The sequence below is a fragment of the Pelophylax lessonae genome (genome assembly GCF_965119305.1).
Source record: "Pelophylax lessonae genome assembly, chromosome: 2".
NCBI lineage: Eukaryota > Metazoa > Chordata > Amphibia > Anura > Ranidae > Pelophylax > Pelophylax lessonae.
Genome location: NC_138769.1, coordinates 453,454,786 through 453,477,715, shown reverse-complemented (window position 1 = coordinate 453,477,715; position 22,930 = coordinate 453,454,786). Strand labels below are relative to the sequence as shown.

At 45.4% G+C, this 22,930-nt stretch overlaps 1 protein-coding gene across 1 annotated transcript in view; it reads right to left on the bottom strand.

Moving 5' to 3' along the window:
- Window positions 1–22,930, bottom strand: part of LOC309548144 (uncharacterized protein) — a gene marked incomplete at its 5' end in the record, with an annotated part of 250,508 nt that overhangs the window by 118,105 nt on the left and 109,473 nt on the right. The window contains 2 exons of the mRNA XM_082248108.1: window positions 13,285–13,307; window positions 18,617–18,738. Of these exons, the coding sequence (XP_082104234.1) occupies window positions 13,285–13,307; window positions 18,617–18,738 (145 nt within the window). The remainder of the gene's footprint in view (window positions 1–13,284; window positions 13,308–18,616; window positions 18,739–22,930) is intronic.

The window sequence follows — 22,930 nt, the reverse complement described above, 5'->3', positions numbered from 1 at the left end:
ATCTATCTACAGTACCTAGTAGTCTGTCTGTCTGTCTGTCTGTCTGTCTGTCTGTCTGTCTGTCTATCATTTGATAATGGGGATGGGAGAAGGGAATGGGTGGGATACTCCTCTGGCTCAACTAGTTACAAATGGGACACTTTGTGAAAAAATGCCTTTCAGCGCTGTCTTGACGCCGGCTGGGTGCCGACCAACGCTTGCTGGCGCTTGAAAAACACTGACTTGCTGAACTGTGCTTGAACTTGACTTCTGACACTCTGATCAGCTCAAAAGTCTTGGACTGTGCTTAGACTTGACTCCTGACGCTCTGGTTAGCTCAAACGTCCTGCATCCAGCTCCCTCCAGTCCTTCCTGACTGAGGTAGCTCTCTGTAACTGCTTGTGCTGCTGCAACTCTCAACACTGTACATTGCATGCTGTACACATTAACACTTCAGGGCCCAACCACTGGCGCCCCCTTTACACTTCAGGGTCCTCTCACTAGGCACCCCCTCTACACTTCAGGGTCCTCTCACTAGGCACCCTCTCTGCACTTCAGGGTCCTCTCACTAGGCACCCCCTCTGCTTCTCTTTAGGGTCAACACTGGCACCCCCTTTACTTTTACTCCTGCACCGGCTAGCTAGCTCCTGGATCCCCACGACCTTCACCGGAGTGGTCCCCTCTCTCTCTAGGTAGACCCCCAGGGGGCAGTTTGCAGTACTCATGAACTGGGAATGCTCTCCTGAAACTGGACCCCTCTCTCTCCGCTGGTCCTCTGCACCGGATTCTCTCTGCAGCTCAGCTCTCTGTCACCTCAGGCGAGCCGTCTGGGACACCCGATCCTGCTGACAGGAGGAGAGACAGCCGTACTCTCCCTCCTGGGACTCTGCTTCTGGCCAAAGACGCTGCGTCATGCGTTCCCCTCAAACGTATACCCCCTCCCAGAATGCTGTGCGGCAGAATCTGCCTTTCTGGGGTAGATACAGGCCTGAGTGCACCATTGGCTGGGTTTCCTCCACTGCCCAATGAGAACCCTCTCATGGAGCACAGTGGGGAGACTCCCCAGTCTCAACAGCTACACCTGGGAGACATGACAGCCAAGCTGAAAATCATGGCCCTGCTGTTAGGCAGTCAGGGCCCACTATAATTTACCTAGCACCTACTTTGCAGGGTGCTACATATCTATCTACCAAATCTATAATCTCACTATTTGATAATCTATTATCTATATACAATACCTATTAATATATTATCTATCTACTATCTTTTAACCACTCTACTACCGCTCACGGTAATACTACTGCGGCAGAGTGGCTCGTTCCCGTCCAGTCACGTAGTATTAACGTGACTGGACTCCTCCCCTTCTGGGCGGCGCTTGCGCGCCGCCGGAGGCTCGCTCCCGCTGTTTTCATTCACAGCGGGAGTCGGGCCAGGGGAGGAGCAGCGGCGATCGCCGCTGCTCTTACCCGATCGTCGGGGATCGAGTCTGGAGATCCGCCCGCTGTGTGTAAACACAGCGGGCGGATCTCCATAGTGACAGGGAGTGACAGATCGGACTGTTCAGCATAGCTGGACATCCGATCTGTCCATGAATCACACAGTCACCTCCCCCCCTACACGTCAGTAAGCACCAGGCATACATTAACCCCTCCCTCTCCAATAAAATTAACCCCTTCCCTGCCAGTGTCATTTTTACAGTAACAGTGCATATATATAGCACTGATTACTGCAGTAATGTCACTGGTACCCCCAAAAGTGTCAAAAATGTCAGTCAGGGGTCCGGTCTGTCCGCCGCAATGTCGCAGTCCCGCAAAAAAAATCGCAGATCGCCGCCATTACGCGTTAAAAAAAAAACACCAAAAATGACAGAAATCTTTCCCTTTGTTAGTAAACGCAATAACTTTTGCGCAAACCAATCAAAATACGCTTATTGCGATTTTTTTTACCAAACATATGTAGCATAAAACAAATTGGCCAAAAACTTTTAAAAAAATTGGTTTTTACATCTTTTTTGGGGGGAATTTCATATAAAAAAATGTGAAAAATATTGTTATTTTTTCAAAATAAACGCTCTTTTTTTGTTTATAGCGCAAAAAGTAAAAATCGCACAGGTGATCAAATACCACCAAAAGAAAGCTCTGTTTGTGGGAGAAAAAGGACGTAAATTTCGTTTGGGTACGGCGTCGCACGACCGCGAAATTGTCAGTTGAAGTCGCACAGCGCCGAATCGCAAAAAGTGGCCTGGACGGAAGACAGCAAAATCCTCCGGTTGTAAAGTGGTTAAATTATCTATCTATCTATCTATCTATCTATCTATCTATCTATCTATCTATCTATCTATCTATCTATCTATCTATCTATCTATCTATCTATCTATCTATCTATCTATCTATCTATCTATCTATCTATCTATCTATCATCTTGCTATTTGCTAATCTATTATCTATATACAATATCTAAATGAATAAAACAATTTTTCCATGTAATCTTTATTTAACCAGTTGCCGACCGCCGCACGACTATATACTGCGGCGGTCAGCCCCGGCCAGGCAGAGTGACGTATGGGTACGTCACTCGCCTGTCACTGACTTGCGAGCCAATTGTGGGTGGGCGCGCGCCCGCCCCGGCTCGATCACTGACAAGTCAGTGCGTGTGACCAGCGGACCCGATCGTCCGCCGGTCACTCACGATCGCTCCGGTGAAGGGAGAAAGGCGGAGCGGCTTATGAAAACAAGCCGCCCGTCATTCTCCCTGGTGTAAAAATGAAGATCAGACGGTTCTACTATGTAGGACCATTGATCTTTGTTTTTACACCAATAGCCATGTCCCACTACAGTTAGAAACACGCCCCTAGGCACACACTTAACCCCTCCCTCTCCAATACAGTTAACCCCTTCCCTGCCAGTGTAATTTTTGCAGTAACAGTGCATATGTATAGCACTGATTACTGCAGTAATGTCACTGGTAACCCCAAAAGTGTCAAAAATGTCAGTCAAGGGTCCGATCTGTCCGCCGCAATGTCGCAGTACCGAAAAAAAAAATCGCAGATCGCCGCCATTACGCGTTAAAAAAAACACCAAAAATGACAAAAATCTTTCCCTTTGTTAGTAAACGCGATAACTTTTGCGCAAACCAATCAAAATACGCTTTTTGCGATTTTTTTTACCAAACATATGTAGCATAAAACAAATTGGCCGAAAATGTTAAAAAATTTTGATTTTTGGGGGGAATTTCATATAAAAAAATATGAAAAATATTGTTATTTTTGCAAAATTGTTGCTCTTTTTTTGTTTATAGCGCATGATCAAAAAATCGCACAGGTGATCAAATACCACCAAAAGAAAGCTCTGTTTGTGGGAAAAAAAGGACGTCAAATTCATTTAGGTACAGCGTCGCACGACCGCGCAATTGTCCGTTAAAGTCACGCAGTAAAAAAATCGCAAAAAAAACCCTGGTCTTTTAGCAGCCAAATCCTCCGGGGCTTAAGTGGTTAAGGAACATTTTTATACAAAAGAAAAAATAAAGCAACACGTGTCGCACAGCAAAAAATATCAAGGTAAAAAAAAAAACAGTAGTAGGTATCACAGAGAAAGTGCTGCATAGTTAAAGTAGGTACTTTCAAAGAGGGCTCTGCTAACTCCAACAAAGCAACGTCTAGACTAGATGGGACCTGGGCAGAGTCAGAGGTGTGGTCTCGCCATGTCGCCCAGATACTGGAGAAGCTATCTCATCTGTCCTTACATGTCGCCACCCACTCCTCTGCTTCCATAATCTCAATCACCTTCCTGATCTATTCCTCCCTATTAGGAGCCCCAAAACAGCTTTTATCTGATCCTTGATGTCGGACCAGAAAGAACGAATCGCTTGACACTCAGACCACAGATACACAAATGTGTTAATTGGTAGAGATGTGAAAGTTGGTCAGCTGAAAACTCTGTCCCGAGGTCGTGCTCCCATTCTCGAATAAAATAATGTTTTGTAATAATTGGGGCCGAACTCAGTCGTTTGTAGAGTTCTGAGACTAGGTGGGGTATGGGCTCTTTGTCTATAAACAGCCGGTCAAATGGGGTAAGGGTAGATGGCGCCCTAATAAAGCATCCATGGGTGGCAAAGAAATTGTGCAATTGCTTATAAAGCCATAAATACATGGGGAAGCCCAACCTGTTTTTGTTCAAGTTGGTAAGTTCTTGCATAAGACGGTCAACAGCCTAGGATAGTTGCTAGAATATAGTGTCTCAAAGTGGTCAGTGAGCTGAACCCCTAAATATTTAAAGGGAAGACTTGGCCCATGTGAATGGAAAGGCCCCACATAGGGTAGAAGCTAGCATCTCAGGCAGTGTTATATATAGGTAAAACTTCGGACTTAGTGTAGGTAATCTTAAAGTTGTATAATCTCCCGAAGACCTGGAGTTTTCGCATCAGGTTTGGCAATGAGACAAGGGGGCCCGTAAGGTGAAATAGGACGTCGTCAACGTAAGCTAATAGGTAATGTTCCGTTGTCCCCTCTAATGTCTGGATTTACTCGCTCAGTCCAGAGAAATGGCTCCAGAGCCAGAGCAGAGTGGTGAGAGGGGGCACCCCTGTCTAGTGCCATTCCATATGAGGAACCTGGAAGAGCACTAGGGGTTGTGTATAAAGCTAAAAACCATTGTAGCATACGCGGACCTAAACCCAAGGTCTCCAAGACTGCCTGCAGTCCCAGTCTACGCAGTTGAATGCCTTTTCGACCTCTGTGGATAAAATAAAGTAGGGTAGAGGGACCTAACAAAAGCAAGCCCAGTGAATAAGTTGCGTGGCCCGAATGGAATTGTCTGCCACTAGCTCGCTGCCGGCTCCATCCCAACCGGATCAAGCTAGCTCCGCCCATTCAGTTTCAGCTCCGCCACCGGAGCCACGGGTGCCCACGCCCGAACGCTTCCGTGGGGAGCGAAGGAAGTTCAGGGCCTTCAAAAATGCCTGTTTGCTATATCTGGCTCTCCAGCCCAGGACCTTCTCCTCTGAATCCATTAACCGGTTGCCGACCGCCGCACGACTATATACGGCGGCGGTCAGCCCCGGCCAGGCAAAGTGATGTATATATACGTCACTAGCCTGTCACTTCCTTGTGAGCCAATAGCGGGCGAGCGCCCGCCCCGGCTCGTTCCCTGGGAAGTCAGTGCGTGTGACCGGCGGACCCGATGTCCGCCGGTCACTCGCGATCGTCCTCCGTGAAGGGAGAAAGGCAGGCGGCTGATGTAAACAAGCCGCCTGTCATTCTCCCCTGTGTAAGAATGGTGATCATACGGTTCTACTATGTAGGACCGTTGATCACGGTGTCCAATCACAGTAAAAAGCACGCCCCTAGGCACACACTTATCCCCTCCTTCCCCAATAAAGTTAACACCTTCCCTGCCAGTGTCATTTTGCAGTAACAGTGCATATGTATAGCACTGATTACTGCAGTAATAACACCGGTAACCCCAAAAGTGTCAAAAAAGTCAGTCAAGGGTCCGATCTGTCTGCCGCAATGTCGCAGTACCGCAAAAAAAAAATCGCAGATCGCCGCCATTACGCGTTAAAAAAAAAACACCAAAAATGACAGAAATCTTTCCCTTAGTTAGTAAACGCAATAACTTTTGCGCAAACCAATCAAAATACGCTTTTTGCGATTTTTTTTTACCAAACATATGTAGCATAAAACAAATTGGCCAAAAATGTTAAAAATTTTTGATTTTGACATTTTTTTTTGGGGAATTTCATATAAAAAAAATTGAAAAATATTGTTATTTTTGCAAAATTTACGCTTTTTTTTTGTTTATAGCACAAAAAGTAAAAATCGCACAGGTGATCAAATACCACCAAAAGAAAGCTCTGTTTGTGGGAAAAAAAGGATGTCAAATTCATTTAGGTACAGCGTCGCATGACCGCGCAATTGTCCGTTAAAGTCACGCAGTGCAGAATCACAAAAAAAGCCCTGGTCAGGAAGGGGGTAAAATCTTCTGGGGCTTAAGTGGTTAAAGTAGGGTTTATAATTTCCCTATTGGCTGATGAACCTCAGACTTGGGCACACAATCTCCTGGAAAAGAAGAGCCCGATCCTAAATTCCGTAAACTCCTTTTTTGAGGCCATGGCCCAACTATACAAAGATCCCCAGCGCACGTTTACAGCAGAGTCGGCCTTACATGCTCTACAACAGAACAAACGCCCGGCCGAGGACTATACTGTAGACTTCCGTAGGTGGGCAGCCGACATGGATTCGAATGAGGCAGCGTTAAAATACCAATACTGTCATGGCCTCTCTGAAGCTCTAAAAGACGAGCTTGCTCGGGTAGAGACACCAGCATCTTTGGAAGATTTGATCTCCCTTGCCATCCAAATGGACAGGCGTCACTGGGAACGATGCTCAGATCGCCTTCAGGGGGCTCAGGCTACTTGGGTCATTCCCAAGGTTCCATTCGCTGCCTCTCCTCTTCCTGGACCAGCTATCAATGCCTCTGCAGATGGTGAACCCATGCAGATTAGGCTAATTCGTTCCTCCTTAACCCCCGAAGAGAGACAACGCCGCCGCCAGGCGAACCTCTGCTTGTACTGTGGAGCTTCCGGCCATTTTCTCCGCAACTGTCCTGTGAGGCCTAGTAAGTGCTATTCACGGTCTGTTCTGAACTGTCAGGTCTCTGAGCCGTCCCCTGCTCACCTTATCCTTCCTGTCTCCCTACAGGTAGCAGAAGAGAGGATCCAGCTCACGGCAATTATTGATTCCGGAGCTTGCAGTGGTTTCCTGGATTGCACTCTAGCTAAAAAACTGGGGGTCCCCCTGCAAGTTAAGGAGCAACGGCTTCAAGTCTTTCTGGCCGACGGGTCATTGCCTAGTTCCGGACCCGTGACCAAAGAGACCTACCCAGTTCTCACTATCACAAGCTCGGGCCATCAAGAACTCATCCGTTTTGATGTCTTGTCCTCTCCTTTATTCCCGGTCATCCTAGGCCTACCTTGGCTCCAGGCCCAAAATGCCCAGATTGATTGGGTAACAAAGAGAATCTCCTTCTCATCCAAGTACTGCCTGGATCATTGCTTCCCTCCTGGACCCAATGCTCCTGCCACGTGTCTGGCCGTCCAGCCGGTCCCGGACCTCCTTGAAGACATTCCCGTAGCTTATCGGGATTTTAGGGATGTATTTGACAAAAAGAAGGCTGATGTTCTACCCCCTCACAGGCCCTACAACTGCCCTATTGAACTTCTCCCAGGGGCAGGGATCCCTTTCGGAAGAATATTTCCCTTGTCTGAGAAGGAACTAGAAACTCTTCGGGTTTATATCGATGAAAACTTGGAAAAGGGGTTCATCAGGCCCTCATCCTCCCCAGCGGGCGCTGGAATCTTCTTTGTTGAGAAGAAGGATGGCACATTAAGACCCTGCATTGATTACCGGGAACTCAACAAGGTTACCATCAAAAACCGCTACCCTCTTCCTTTGATTCCAGAGTTATTTCAGCGCTTCTGGGCTGCCCGGGTCTTTACTAAATTGGACCTCCGAGGGGCATACAACCTTATCCGCATCTGAGAGGGGGATGAGTGGAAAACAGCGTTCAGGACCCGGTTTGGCCACTTTGAATATATGGTCATGCCCTTCGGGCTGTTCAATGCCCCGGCCACATTTCAACACTTGGTAAATTACATTTTCCGAGAGTTTCTGGACAACTTCTTAATTGTGTATCTAGATGACATCCTGGTCTTTTCCTCCACTCTAGAACTCCACCGGCTCCACATCAAAAAGGTACTAATCACCCTGAGGAAACACGGGCTCTACGTGAAACTGGAGAAGTGTGAATTTGAGAGAGAGTCCAGTTCTTAGGGCTTATTATCTCAACAGAGGGTGTATCTATGGATCCGCAGAAGGTGAAAGCAATTCTGGAGTGGCCAGCCCCCACGGATAAAAAAGGAGTTCAGCGATTTGTGGGCTTCGCTAATTTTTACAGAAGGTTTGTAAAGGGGTTTTTAACAATCATTACACCCATCACCTAACTTACGTGCCAGCAGATCCGCTTCCGCTGGTCACCGGAGGCTCAGTCAGCCTTTGATAAATTAAAGAACCTGTTTGTAACTGCACCTATTCTGCAACATCCGGACCCAGCTCTACCTTACATTCTCGAAGTGGATGCCTGGGAAGTAGCCACAGGGGCTATTCTGTCCCAGCGCCAAGGCCCAAAGGCCCTACTACACCCAGTAGCGTTCTTTTCTCAAAAAATGTCACCCCCAGAGAGGAACTACGATGTGGGGGATCGGGAACTTCTGGCCATTAAATGTGCCCTAGAAGAATGGAGGTACCTGCTGGAAGGATGCCCTGTCCCGGATGTTTCTGGACTCTCCCAGCACGACGGAGCCCAATACCAGCTTGTCTGCTCAAAACTTTATTCTGATCCACATGGACCTACAAACCTCAATTCGACAAGCATCTACCCAATGTTCAGGTCTTGAAGTGGAGTCTCTAAAAAGACGGGAAGGACTCCTCTGGTACCAGGGGAAAATTTTTGTTCCCACACAAGTGCGATTGGTGGTCCTCAAAACCTTTCATGACCACAAACTCGCCGGACATTTTGGGGTAAGAAAGACCTACGAACTTATCCAACGCCGCTTTTGGTGGCCTAAACTGCACCAGGACTGCAGAACTTATGTGAATTCCTGCATTACGTGCCAACGTAACAAAGGGGCAAAAGTCAAGTCATGGGGCCTGTTAAGGCCATTACCGATCCCAGAGCAGCCCTGGAAAGGTCTATCTATGGACTTTATAGTTGAGCTACTGCCCTCAGAATGGTTTACTACTATCTTAGTAGTTGTTGATCGACTTTCGAAGATGGCTCACTTCCTGCCCATGATGTGCACTCCCTCGGCCTTGGAGACGGCCAACACATTCATCAAAGAAGTGGTCAGGCTACATGGACTTCCAAATAATATAGTATCAGACCGAGGCATTCAATTTACCTCTAGATTTTGGAAGGAACTCTGCAAGTCCTTGGCAGTTGAAGTGTCCCTGTCTTCGGCATACCATCCACAAAGCAACGGGCAGACTAAAAGAACAAATCAAACCCTAGAACAGTACCTCCGATGTTTTTGCACCAGCTCTCAGGACAACTGGACCTCCCTGCTTCCATGCGCAGAATTCGCCTACAATAATTCTGTACACTCCGCAACCAACCAAACCCCGTTTTGGGCTAATTATGGCTTTCATCCTTCTTTTTTGCCTAACCTGGACCAGGAAATCACGGTTCCCGCAGTCCTTGTTTGGCTAACCACCATTAAAGCTAATATTCAGTTACTACGGGACAATATTCAGAAAGCCCAACAGGAATATAAGAAATTTTTTGACCTCAAATGGAAGGCGAACCCTGCACACAAGGTGGAAGATAAGGTCTGGCTCTCATCAACTAAATTAAAACTATCCTGTCCGTCCAAGAAATTGGGGCCAAGATTCATTGGTCCTTTTTAGGTCAAGAGAGTGGTGAACCCTGTGGCCTTTGAATTAGTCTTGCCTGGCTCTTTCAAGATTCACCCGGTGTTTCATGCTTCGCTTCTAAAGCCAGCAATACCAAGCCCCTACCCGGGAAGAGAAGAGGTACCACCTCCTCCAGTTTCAGTAGAAGGGGAGCCTGAATTTGAGGTTGAGACTATCTTAGATTGCCGACAGAGAGGCAATCGCACTCAATACTTAATTAAATGGAAAGGATACCCTCCGGAGGACAATTCTTGGGAACCATTGAGTAATATCCATGCCCCTAAACTTCTGAGAGAATTTCATAGCAAATTTCCGGAAAAACACGGTCAGAGGGCATCCAGAGACTGCCCCTCGGTTGGGGCACTGTCAGGAAAGGAAGTGCCACTCAGTCACAATAACAATACCGGAGGTGGGTGCGCATGCGCAGAGCATGTGCGTCATCACGCCCATCCTGGCCTTATATAAGACGCTCTCTGGCTATGCTTCAGTGCTGTTTTATCGTCAGCTTCCTGTTTCCGGTTGTGACCTCGGCTTGCTCCACGGACTTGTCTCTGCCTGATAACCTGTGTACCGACCCCGGCTTGCTCCACGGATCTGCTTCTGTCTGATAACCTGTGTACTGACCCCGGCTTGCTCCACGGATCTGTTTCTGCCTGATAACTTGTGTACTGACCCCGGCATGCTGTTATTTGGACTGACCACATGTGTATGACCCCCGGCCTGGCATTTACCACTGCACTACTTGCTTTCACTGGAGCTTCTCAGAAGGGACCCGGATATCCCTCTCAGCCATCCACCTGCACCACCACAAGCATCCAGTGCTACTTGGGTCGTGTCACCTCCTGTCTCACTTCCAGGGGTGATTCGCACCAAGCTGCAAGGAAAGCCCTTTCAGCACTTCGGCCTCCACCCAGTGATCTGACATACTGTAGTCACAAAACAGTGAGGCAATCTTGTCAGAGTGTAGGACAGCTTCCCCAGTAGGGGTAAAAGGTTTGTGTACGGGGGTTTGGGCACGCTGCTTCCGAAGGGCTCTAGCCAACATTAGGCCACATTTGTTGCCATGTTCATGGTATTTGTGCGATAGGTAACAAAGTTGTCTACGGACACAGCGGTCTAAAAGGCGTGAGAACATCTTCCTAAGCTTGTTCAAGCAGTTAAGAGCCTCAATATTCCTGTATTGTTTATGCTGAAGCTCAGCCTGTTGTAGGGCAGTCAATACCCATCGGAAGTCAGCCTGTCTTTCCTTTTTAAGTTTAGATCCCAGAGAAATCAACTCGTCCCTTTTTACCGCTTTGGGTCCCTACCATATAGTTCCTTCCCCAGTTTTGTCTGAGGTGTTTTCTTTAAAGTAATGCTAGATGGTGTCAGTTACCTTGGTGACTACTGTGACATTATCCAGCAAGTTTTCATTCAACCTCCAGGACCACGCCCTGGGGGTCCCACTTAGCAGGCGAAGTGTAGCAGATACTGGCGCGTGATTGGAGATCGTGATATTTCTGATTTGCAACAACTCAAGAGCGCCGTGGTCCACACACAATAGATCTATGTGAGTATAAACATTGTGCACCTTGGAGTAGTAGCTAAAGTCCCTGTCTGAAGCATATCTATATTTTTATTTATCAGAATCTATCTTTCTCAGGTATGCTCTGATTAAAAAAGAAAACCTATTCAAGCATGTATTCTTAACTCATGTTAATGTATTCCTAATTCATGTTGTTGTATTCCTAACTCATGTTATTGTATTCTTAATCATGCTAACCTGTGAGAAGAAAGCAGGGAATGGCTTACCAGCACTGTGTGTGTCCATTGACGCACACAGCCTGGTCCAGGACCTAACAGTAGTGTGCTTGCACACACGGTAAGTGTTACAACTTTTTTAGTTAGAAAAGAAAAGTGGCTTTTAGTATCACTTTACCCTCTTCACACCACCACCACCTCCTGGCCCTTTAAGTTATTCTAAATGCAGGGAGACAGAGGCGGGCATTCCGATTATGTGACCACTGTAAAGTCCCCCCCAAAATGCATACCATAGCCTTGATCTGGGCATGCAGCCTGGCAGACTAGGACAGGGAGCGGAGATGGGCGTGCAGCTCCCCACTCCTAAACCATACCAGATCACATGCCTTCAACATTAGGGAAGTCCTGCCAGTGAGGGGGGGGGGGGGGGCATGGCATGTTGATGTAGGTCAATTTGTTTTTGATTTTTTTTTTTTTGCATTAAGTGCATTTGTCCCCATGCCGCTAGTGCCCTCCGCTTGCATTGTCCATGGTGGTGACACGGGGGATAGAAGGTGAACAGCTGAAGAAAGAGGGGTTAGCTCTTTCGGGCGGGCTGGTGTGGGTCGGGGGGGGGGGGGGTATGGTGTGGTCCGTCTGCCGCCCCCTCCCCGACCCATGGAGCACCAGCCCCGCCACTGCCCAGAAAAGCCTGTAAATTGGAATTAAATAACTTATAATACAGATTTAATAAAAATGCTTTATTGAATAAAAAAATATATGATTAATACAAAACTTCACAATTTGCAGTATAATCTAACACAAAGCTGAAAGGACTAAGATATAAACTGTAGAGGGGTCAAACTGATCTTACTCATGAAAAAAAGAGCAAGAAGAAAAGAAGAACTCTAGCAGATTGATTTGTTTTGAATAGAGTGGGGAAAGGTTGAAATCACTCTCAGGTTTTCATTGCCAACAGTTTCCCTATTGGGGAGATATTCCCCTACTTCCCATCCCCATAACAAAAGTTATAAAGAGGTTTTAAACTTAAAGCTTTTCTATTCTAGTAATGAAAGTCATTTTACTTTTTCTCTGTGTTGGAGCGCTGCTCCTCACTTCTTGTCCCAGTTACATTAATGGGAAGTGCTCCTCTGCTGTTCTTTCACTCACCTTTATCTTTGAAATTCCCATAACCTGTTATCACTCCTTCAAAACCACTCCCTATGCTTTACAGAATGTTTTAACTACAGCATATACTAAAGTATGTTATCATGGTCTGGTTCCACAGTTTGTATTTATTTTCTTACAATAAATATTAGGTGAAATACATTGTAGGTAAAACAGTTGTTTTAAAATACATAAAAAAATGTACAAAAATAATTTAATTAGCACAGCTAAATACACAGTTAAGATTGAATTAAAGATTGTATTAAAAATAATGTGAAAAATCGAAAACAAAATTAAACACAGAACATCTAACTAACACACATTAAAGGTATATGCCATAATGGCCAAAATAAACTTGATTAACAAGATAAAATTTGTATTTTGAAGCCATGAGGACAATTAACATTCCAAACCCATGGGGAAACAGCCCAAGGTCCATGCAAACTTGTATTCTGTGTATTATAGGAATGTGTAGAATGAAATTATTTCACTGCGGTCCTATGTGTAAAGATGATGTGTCTTAATGTCAGACTATAGATCTATACACACACATAGGCAGACTAGAGAAATGTATCTGGTATCTGTATGAAAATCGGAATATCGTATTCAGCCTTCAGGTGGGGGTACCCATAGAGGGGAGGAAAGTGAATAAACAAGGACAGCATTTACAGAAATTATCAATGGGCTCCAGCTTGAGGCTGACATTTCAAAGAGCAATTGTACTGTATTATTTACTGAACACAGAACAGTATTTAACAAGTGTAATGGATGTAAGCGGTGTGCCTCCTTGATTCAAGTGTGCACATACAGTGTTTGGATGTTTGCACAATTGGGAAAGTATTAGTTATGATGCAAACAAGTGAAAACACAAAATGATTGAAAGATAACAGTTTATTTATTATTTAACTGGTTTTTCCATGTTTCTTTCCCACGATGACCATGAGTCATTGCTTAATAATCTCTAAACAGAAGATTCCTGCAAGAAATAATGTAATTAATTAAACAATACAAATACCTCCAGAGAATAATATGTTTGAAAAACTAAACAGGCCACTTGGGGAAACCGTTTTAAAACACGATTAAAGTTCACACACTTCATTTTATGTATATTTAATCCTGGCATCTACCATAACAGATCTGAAGCAAATTTAATAAAAGACTATTTTATTTAGAAGAATATCTTTACATAAAATGAACCCTTTCTCTCAACCAATCAGATATACAGTACACATATACAGTACATGGGTGCATTATGGGTTTCTGAGTAACTGTAGTGAATAAATTATGTCAGGAGAGAGTTCCTGGAGAGTCCTCACCCACAATTCCCTGCACATTACGGGCTTGTTCACAGGTGTCTTGATTATGAAGAATGAGGCAATACTCAATAATACGCTTATGGCATTTATGACATGTTTTTGAAGCATTGAAAAAGCTTAAAGCGGAGTTCCAGCCTAACCGCCCACTCACCTGTCCCACGGTCCAGCGATGCGCCGTCTTCTCCCTCCCTACTCCGCGGCGCCGGCATCACTGATGTGGGCACCCGGCTGTGACAGTTTGCGGCTTCACAGCCGGGTACGCACTGCGCATGCGCGAGTTGCGCTATGCGTCGTGATTGCCCGGCAATCTTCTGGGACCTCTGACATGTCCCAGAAGATTGCAGGGAGGGAGGGAGAAAGGAGAACTTCCGCTCAGGGCGCAGCGGCGCTCCGAGCGGAAGTGGGAGCGGGTACATGTCAAAACTAGGTACCCGCTCCCCCCCCAAAAAAGGACATGCCAAATGTGGCATGTCAGGGGGTTAGGACTATTTAAAGCGGAAGTTCCACTTTTGGGTGGAACCCCGCTTTAAAGAATGCTTGATCAATGCTCATGAAAGTATTGCTTTACTAGTTTTTTTTTTTTTTTTTTTATTAAAATAACAAACGTGTTATATTTACCTGCTCTGTGTAATAGTATTGCACAGAAATGGCCCTGAACCTCCTATTCCGGGGTCCCTCGTCAGTGCATTCATTCGAAAATGCAAAGCCCATGCTGAGCGGCTGACCTACTGTGTTAACAGTGCGTCAAGTGGCCACTATACTACAAAATCTACTAGTACATTTAACACTCCCCTCCCCACAGGTTAACAATGTTGCTGTCCAAAGGTGCTCCTGTGGTCCCAAAATGCAGGCTGTACATTTTTAGCCAGATCGTCAGGTGAAAACAGAGGGAAAAATAACAAACAAAGAAAACTAATGCAGCCAAAGCATCTAAAGATTGGTAAGCTGTAATATATTACATTTGTGGTTTTGGGCTTAAAACCACTGTAAAGATAACAATTAACATCATATTTTCTCTATTGTCTACTGAGGGACACAGGAATTCAGTAACAGTCTGGAAGTCCAAACGAAGTCCAGCAGAGGGGTGTGTAACAGCCACTGACAGACCCAAGGTATCAGGAACCATCTGGATAATAGTGGTACCTGAAGAACCAATGCCCGAGTCTAAACTAGATGTGTAAAACTCTAGCAAGTCAGGGAAACTGCCATGACCAATCATAGAGGATCAACCTGGCACTCCAGACCAGGACATACTGTAGATTCTATCACCAAGGCAAATGACACTAACTAAGGAACACTGAATCTGAGTTAGTGCGAGGCTGTCAGAACCCACAAGCGAAAGAGGTGGGACAATAGAAGTCAGACCAACCACAAGGTGTGGACAACAGAAAATTATGCCTGCCGACCTTTAAGGAAAAGGAGTCACTGGGAGGGTTCAATAGAATCTGAGGAAAAGGAACTCTGCTGAGAGAAGGAGTATAAGTCAATGCAGGGTAACACTACCGAAGACAATTTTCTACTAGGGTAGGAACAAAGGCTATCAGGGAGCTAGGAACCCTGACACACCTGGAAAGATACACTGCTGAATGCACCTATACTAGAAAAATGAGGGGCAGCTGAAGGAGATGCCAGATACAAGGACTTAGCATGTAAGCTACAGGGCATGATCAGAACACTTAATTCCAGGAAACAAACAACCCCAGGACCCATCTGGATGCACAAAAAGCCCCCCACTTGTAGAAGTGGGAGTGCACCAATGGCCTATGGCTAAGAGTCCTACAGATTTAATGACAGGTTCTCCACTCCCTAACACACCTCCTGTTGTGGTAGGAGTGCACTCCAGCCATCTGTGGTGTTGCTAATGATGATATCAAGAGTAAGTCTACAGAGACAATGTCTCTCAAAGGGTAACTAAATTAGATGCTCCAGGGATGCCATATCAACATCCTGTGCATGCAGCTAGAGTGCCCTGGGCACTTGTACAGACATCAGTCCCATGTCAGACACAAGCATATATGCTTGTTACTAGTCATTACAACTAAAGCTCAATGCACCAGACATTTGCTCCAACTGCTCTATAAAACTCCAGTGATGGAAGGATCCTTTCTAGAGGAATCCACCATTCTGACACTTTTTGGCAGCCTAAAGCTACCACCAACAGAGGATGCAGAGACACACCAATTAATTTAAACTGGGATTTTAGGGGGGACTTTAACTATTTATCTGAAATCCTCAAAGGTGAGCATGCTGTGCACCCACTTGGTGGTTTGCCTGTTAAGGTGGATCACTGGTGCATCTATGGTGGGAAAGGACCAACAAACAAAAAAATTACCAGTGCTTGTAGAAGACCAAAATAACGGATATTGTGGGTCTTTGCAGCTGTAGATGCTCTAAAAGACCCAAAGTCTGGCACAACAGTAGAAGACTGCATCCACCCAAAAACAATCTGACCACAATCTGACTGTTGGGACACTGAATCTGAATCAGAGCCAGACTTTGCAGGCGACCCACTCCCACTGTTAATGAGCACAGCGGGAGCCAATCAGCGGGTCAGGAGGAACCAATGTTTTGCGGCACCCGGCGATCGTTCGTGAGAGAGGCAGAATGAGAGAGGAAGATTGAGATCTTGTGTTTCTGCTTAGCAGGAACACAAATCTCTGTCTTTCCCCAGTAAAAGCATCCCCCACACAGTTAGCAAGCACTCCCAGGGAAAATTTGTAACCCTTTGATTGCCCCTGATACTAACCCCTTCCCTGCCAATGTCATTAGTACAGTAACAGTGCACTTTTTTTTAGCACTGATCACTGGATCAGTGTCACTGGTCCCCAAAAAGTGTCACATTTGTCTGCCGCAATGTCACATTCCCACTAAAAAACGCTGATCGCCGCCATTACTAGTAAAAAAACAAAAAATTCCAAAAAACTATCCCATAGTTTGCAGACGCAATAACGTTTGCACAAACCAATCAATATACGCTTATTGGGATTTATCTTTACCAAAAACATGTAGCAGAATATATATTGGCCTAAACAGATGAAGATATTAGATTTTTTTAAAAAGTTTCTTGGATATGCTTTATAGAAAAAGTAAAAAATATTGTTTTTTTTTTTCCAAAATTATCGGTCTTTTTTGTTTATAGCGCAAAAAATAAAAACCACAAAGGTGATCAAATACCACCAAAAGAAAGCTCTATTTTTGGGAAAAAAAGGACATAACTTTTTTTTTGGTACAGCATTGCAGGACCGTGCAATTGTCAGGTAAAATATTGCAGTGCCCTATCACAAAAAATGGCCTGGTCATGAAGGGGGGTAAACCTACGGGGGCTGAAGTGGTTAAGAACATATTACATAATAACATTAGGTAGTGCATTCCAATGGGCAACAAATATAAAAAAGCTAAGGTTAGGCCTGAGTGGCTAAACATTAGCGTAAAAAGGCATATACAGTAAAACCTTGGATTGAGAGTAAATTGATTTAAGAACATTTTGCAAGACAAGCAACATTTTTAAAAACATTTTGACTTGATAAACAAGCGATTTCTTGATATACAAGTAGCGTCACATCACAACTTAGTATAAAAGAGAAGAGAGGTGCCTCTAAGTGTAGCAACATGGTTACATTGAATGAAGGTACAACATTTAGCAACTCACATGGTTGATGATTAAAACAGGCACATCTAAGTATGGAGGCATCCGGGGTAAGCTGTCCACATAGACCATCCTCCGCACCGCCATCTACATCATCCCTTCCACGAGCGGTTCATGCCTCGCTTTCAGATTGCTGTACTGCAGGGTAGTCTTCCCAGTCACGACTGCAGACTGATGGCAGTGAGGAGGAAGGTCTATGTGGACAACTATTCCCTGGATGCCTCCATACATAGATGTGCCTCTTTTGATCATCAACCATGTAAGTTGCTAAATGTTGATCCTTCATTAAATGTAACCATATTGCTACACTTAGAGGCGCCTCTGTTTTCTATTATACACTGTAACTCTGCTGGATTTTGCTTTTAATCCCCTTGTGGAGGCCTACCATTTATGGATTGACATTTTATGGTTACACAACCTATCACATTGCTATAATCTTTTTTATACTGTATGGACTATAAACAGAAGGACTTTGGATTACAAGCATGTTTCCGGACCGAATTATGCTCGTAATCCAAGGTTTTACTGTAAAAGAGAAAAAAAGGCCTTTACCCAGTTGCTGACCGTTCGCTGCAGATTTACTGTGGCGAGGCTCCGCAAACCAACGTAACTGTACGCCGATCTCGCCCTGGGCTATACTGATATTCTGATTTTGTTCAGAACCGATCAGTCATCAGGTCCAGGCCAATGATTTTTGGCCTGGACCTGGTGATCGGTTCTGACCAATTGCAGAACATCCTGTGCCTGGGTAATGTAAACACAGGCACAGGAAATTATGCAATCTTCTCTCATGGTGCCCTTTTCAGCTCCAGCATGAGAGAAGAGAGCATCAACTGTGAATACATGAGTATGAGTATGCAGGCTAAACAAATTTTAAAAAGAAGCAAAATTGACCTGCTTTTTATTACCTGAAAAACTGTAGGAAAACGTTATAAACCCACAAACTATAACAGATTTAAACTTATGCTTCTTGAGGTTAAAGAGAACCTGTAGTCTGTCCAAGCTTAGAAAAATGCCCTTTTGATGATATAGCACATTACCTCAGTTATCATCCAATATAGAAATACCAACTGCATCATAAAAATTAGATCCAAACCATTATCTAACATCTACAGTCACCTGTATGTGAGTTTTTTTGTCAAATCTCCCCACAGCTTTTGAGGAATTAAAACACAAGTTAACATTGGTACAAAATTATTAATGGTGTATTCTGTATAAACAAACCCACTAAACTTAACACAGTGTTTTAGAAAGGGTTGGGTGCAATCTAAAGCAAGTTAAATGAGCTATTCTCTTCTTTTTTAGCATAATGAGGACATTTACCTGTCAAATGATTTTTCTGGAGACCTTGATCGGCGCTCTGGAGATCGGAATGTCCTGTCAGGTGAAATCCTGGAAGAACTTGATGTTTGGAAGTTTTGACGGCGCAGCTCTTTGACAGCAAGCTCCCTATACAAAATTATCATCAACTTTCAATAATTACAATTTAGACTAGCAAATACCATAATATATGAAAAAAGAAACACAAACCCAATTCCACAAAAGTTGAGACCCTGTGCAACACTACAGTAAACATGGCCCTGTCCTAACTTTTTTTTTACTTTTTTGAGACGTGTTGCTGCCATCATTTCAAAATTACCTTATTTGTTTTCTTAAAATGGTAAATTTTCTCAGTTTAAACATTTGATGTTTTCTGTTGTGAATAAAATATGGTTTTATGAGATTTGCAGATCATTGCATTTTGTTTTTATGTAGATTTTACACAGAGCCCCAACTTTTTTGGAATTGGGGTTGTCATTTTACAGTCTTTCCAAAGATTTATAGTAAAAAAAAGCAAAAAATTGGATTTTTGACAAAACATAAAAATGGATTTTTGTAAGAACTTACCGTAAAATCCTTTTCTCTTAAGCTCATTGACAGACGTAGTCTTCTTGATTCTCAAGAGCTGGGTTATGTTGTCTCCGCAGGAGTAGGACTAGGCAGAATGACAAAACGTTCTGGCTCCACCCTAGGGGGCAGTCCCTGAGGGTATATCCTCCCTCTCTCTGCTACAGGGAATCAGTTCTGTTTAAAGCAGTACAGAGAAATTAACCCAACCCAACTCAATGATAGAGGGGCGGGTACTACGCCTGTCAATGAGCTTAAGAGAAAAGGATTTTACGGTAAGTTCTTACAAAAATCCATTTTTCTCTATCGCTCATTGACAGACGTAGTCTTCTTGATTCTCAAGAGCTGGGACATCCAGAAGCAGTGCCACAAATGAGGGGTGGGATTGACAAAATCAAATCCAATCTAGTAGGCCCAACCGGTGCCAAACTAGAAGTTTTAAAGGCTCATTATAAACAAAGAATGAGACTAAAGAAAAATTTTCCAACGGAAAAAACCCTCGAGGTAGACCACTGGTCTCCTCAAATTGCGGCCTGCAAAACCTTGCGGCCAAATGAGGCATCAGACGATGCCATTACATCAACTTTATAGTGTTTAGAGAAGGTATGCACCGACGACCAGGTAGCCGCCTTGCACACCTGGACCACTGACGCCTGATGGCGAAAGGCCCATGACGCACTAAGTGCCCGAGTGGAGTGCGCCTTAACAGGGAACGGGGGCTCCCGACCCTTAATAGAATAAGCCTGCACTACCGTCTGTCTGATCCATCTGGAAATGGTCGCGGCAGATGCAGGCAACCCCTTCTTGGGTCCATCTGGGATCACAAAAAGTGAATCCGTCTTGCGAAACGAGTCTGTCGTTTTCAAGTATACCCTGATCGCCCGGACCACATCCAAGGAGTGCAAAGCAAATTCCCGAGGATGACTGGGCTTAGGACACAGGGAAGGTAATACAATTTCTTCATTCAGATGAAATTCTGAAACTACTTTTGGTAGGAAGGATGGATTCGGACGAAGAACCACCTTATCTCTATGAACCACCAGATATGGTGAACGACAAGATAATGCGGCCAGTTCTGACACCCTGCGTGCAGAAGTAATAGCCACCAAGAAGGCCACCTTCTGGGACAACGTGGGTAGAGGAATCTCCCTAATATCTTCAAAGGGAGGTTTCTGAAGAACCGACAACACTAAATTAAGATCCCAGGGGGGTAACGGCGCGTGCACTGGCGGAGCCAGATGTCGCACCCCCTGGATGAAATTCCGCACCAAGGAATGAGTAGCCAAAGGCTTCTGAAAGAAGATGGCTAATGCTGAGACCTGACCCTTGATAGTACTCAAGGCCAGTTTCTGCTCAACCCCTTGTTGCAGAAAAGCCAATATTCGACTAATCGAATAAGACCGAGGACGGAACCCCAAAGGTTCACACCATGCAATGTAGGACTTCCATGTGCGATGATAAATCTTTCTGGAAGTCGCTTTCCTTGCTTCAACTAGAGTAGGAATAACTGAAGCTGACAAACCTTTGTCCTTCAGCACCTGGGTCTCAATAGCCAGGCCGTTAAAGCCAGCGATCGTAAAGCAGGATGGAAGATCGGTCCCTGAGACAGTAGATCCTCTCTGAGAGGAAGTCTCCACGGGACGTCCGCCACCAGTCTGACCATGTCGGCGTACCAAGCTCGACGAGGCCAGTCCGGAGCTACCAGGATTACTGGGATTCCTTCCTCCTCTACCCTGCGAAGAAGTCTTGGCAGTAACGCGAGAGGAGGGAAGGCATATATTAGCTGGTATTGCCCCCACGGGGCGATCAGTGCGTCTGCGGTTTCTGCTAGAGGATCGCGGGAGCGAGCCACGAATCTCTGAACTTTCCTGTTGAATCGTGATGCCAACAGATCCACATCCGGGGTGCCCCACCGTAGGCACAACTGGTGGAAAACGTCTGGATGGAGGGACCATTCCCCCTGATCCAGGGTCTGACGGCTGAGATAATCTGCCTGCCAATTCTCCACCCCCGGAATGAACACCGCAGAGATTGCTGGAACAAATCGTTCCGCCCAGCGAAGAATGCAAGCCACTTCTTTGGCCGCTCGGACACTCTTGGTGCCCCCCTGATGATTGACATAAGCCACGGCCGTGGCATTGTCCGACTGGATCCGAACCGGGCTGCCCTGGAGCTGCTCGGTCCAGTGAATCAGACAAAGTCTGATCGCTCTCAGTTCCAATACATTTATCGGTAATCTGGATTCTTCCGGGGACCAAAGTCCCTGGGCAGATAATTGACCGAGAATTCCTCCCCATCCGGATAGACTGGCATCCGTGGTCACTATCGTCCAATATATTGGCAGAAATGACTTTCCCTGGCTGAGCATTGGAGACCGAAGCCACCAAACCAGAGACTCTCTGGTCTGTTTGCTCAATCGTATCTGATTGTCCAGGGATTCCGGATTCCGATTCCATCTGAGAAGAATCTCTTGCTGAAGAATTCGGGTATGGGACTGGGCAAATGGGACTGCTTCGAATGAAGCCACCATCAACCCCAGAACCCTCATGCACGTCCGAAGGGAAGACCAGCTGTTGGACAGTAACAACTGGACTGCTGATTGAATCTTTCGAAGTTTCCCTACCGGAAGGAAAACTCTCGTCCTGATTGTGTCTAGAATTAGACCCAGATATTCGAGCCTCTGGGTGGGAACCAGAAATGACTTTTGCTGGTTCACCAGCCACCCGAATTCCTGTAAAGAAATCATAGTAATCTCTATGTTTTGTAGCAAGGTCTGAGGAGATTCTGCATGAAGCAGAAGATCGTCTAGGTAACCTAGAATCGATATACCTCTTTGGCGCAGAAGTGCCAACATAGGGGCCAACACCTTTGTGAAGACCCGCGGAGCCGTGGCGAGACCGAAAGGTAACGCCACAAACTGATAGTGGTTCTCCTCTACGGAAAAGCGTAGAAAACGCTGATGTCCTGCGAAAATGGGAATGTGAAGATAGGTGTCCTTGATGTCTATGGACGCCAGGACATCCCCTGGATGCAGGAAGGCTGCTACCGTGCGAATGGACTCCATTCTGAATCTTCTTATGTTGACGAAAGAATTGAGCGCTCTTAAGTCCAGAATTGGACGCACTTTGCCCTCTTTCCTGGGTATTGTAAACAGGTTTGAATAAAACCCTTGAAACCGTTCTGTCCAAGGAACGTGGACTACCACTCCTTGTTGTAGTAGATCTGTGACTGCTCTCCGCAGATCTTCTAGACGATCCGGAGATAGTCGGATATTGGAAGGGAAGAATCGCGCCGGTGGGAGAGATCGAAACTCGATCTTGTACCCTGACTTTATGACTTCGCAAACCCATTTGTCCGGGATTCTGGAAAGCCATGGATCCGGGAACCGGCGAAGACGTCCCCCCACCCCAGTTATGGGTGGGGGCGCACCTTCAGGCTTTGGATGGTTTATCTTCAGGTCTGGAGGGGGCGGGCTTTTGCTTGCCCGACCAACGACCCCTGACGCCTCCTGCAGGAGCTTTGGAGGACTTAGTTTTTTCACCCGCTGGACGAAAAAACCTCTTGTGAGCAGAAAAAGAAGGCCCTCGTCTTTGACGAGTTCCTCAACCTTTAAAATTTTGCGGTAAAAAGGTGCTTTTTCCACCGGTGAGATCCTTAATGATCTCATCTAAGTTGGCTCCAAATAGACGTTCTCCTGAAAAGGGGATATTAGCCAATGCTTTTTTGGAACCTTGGTCGGCTATCCAACCT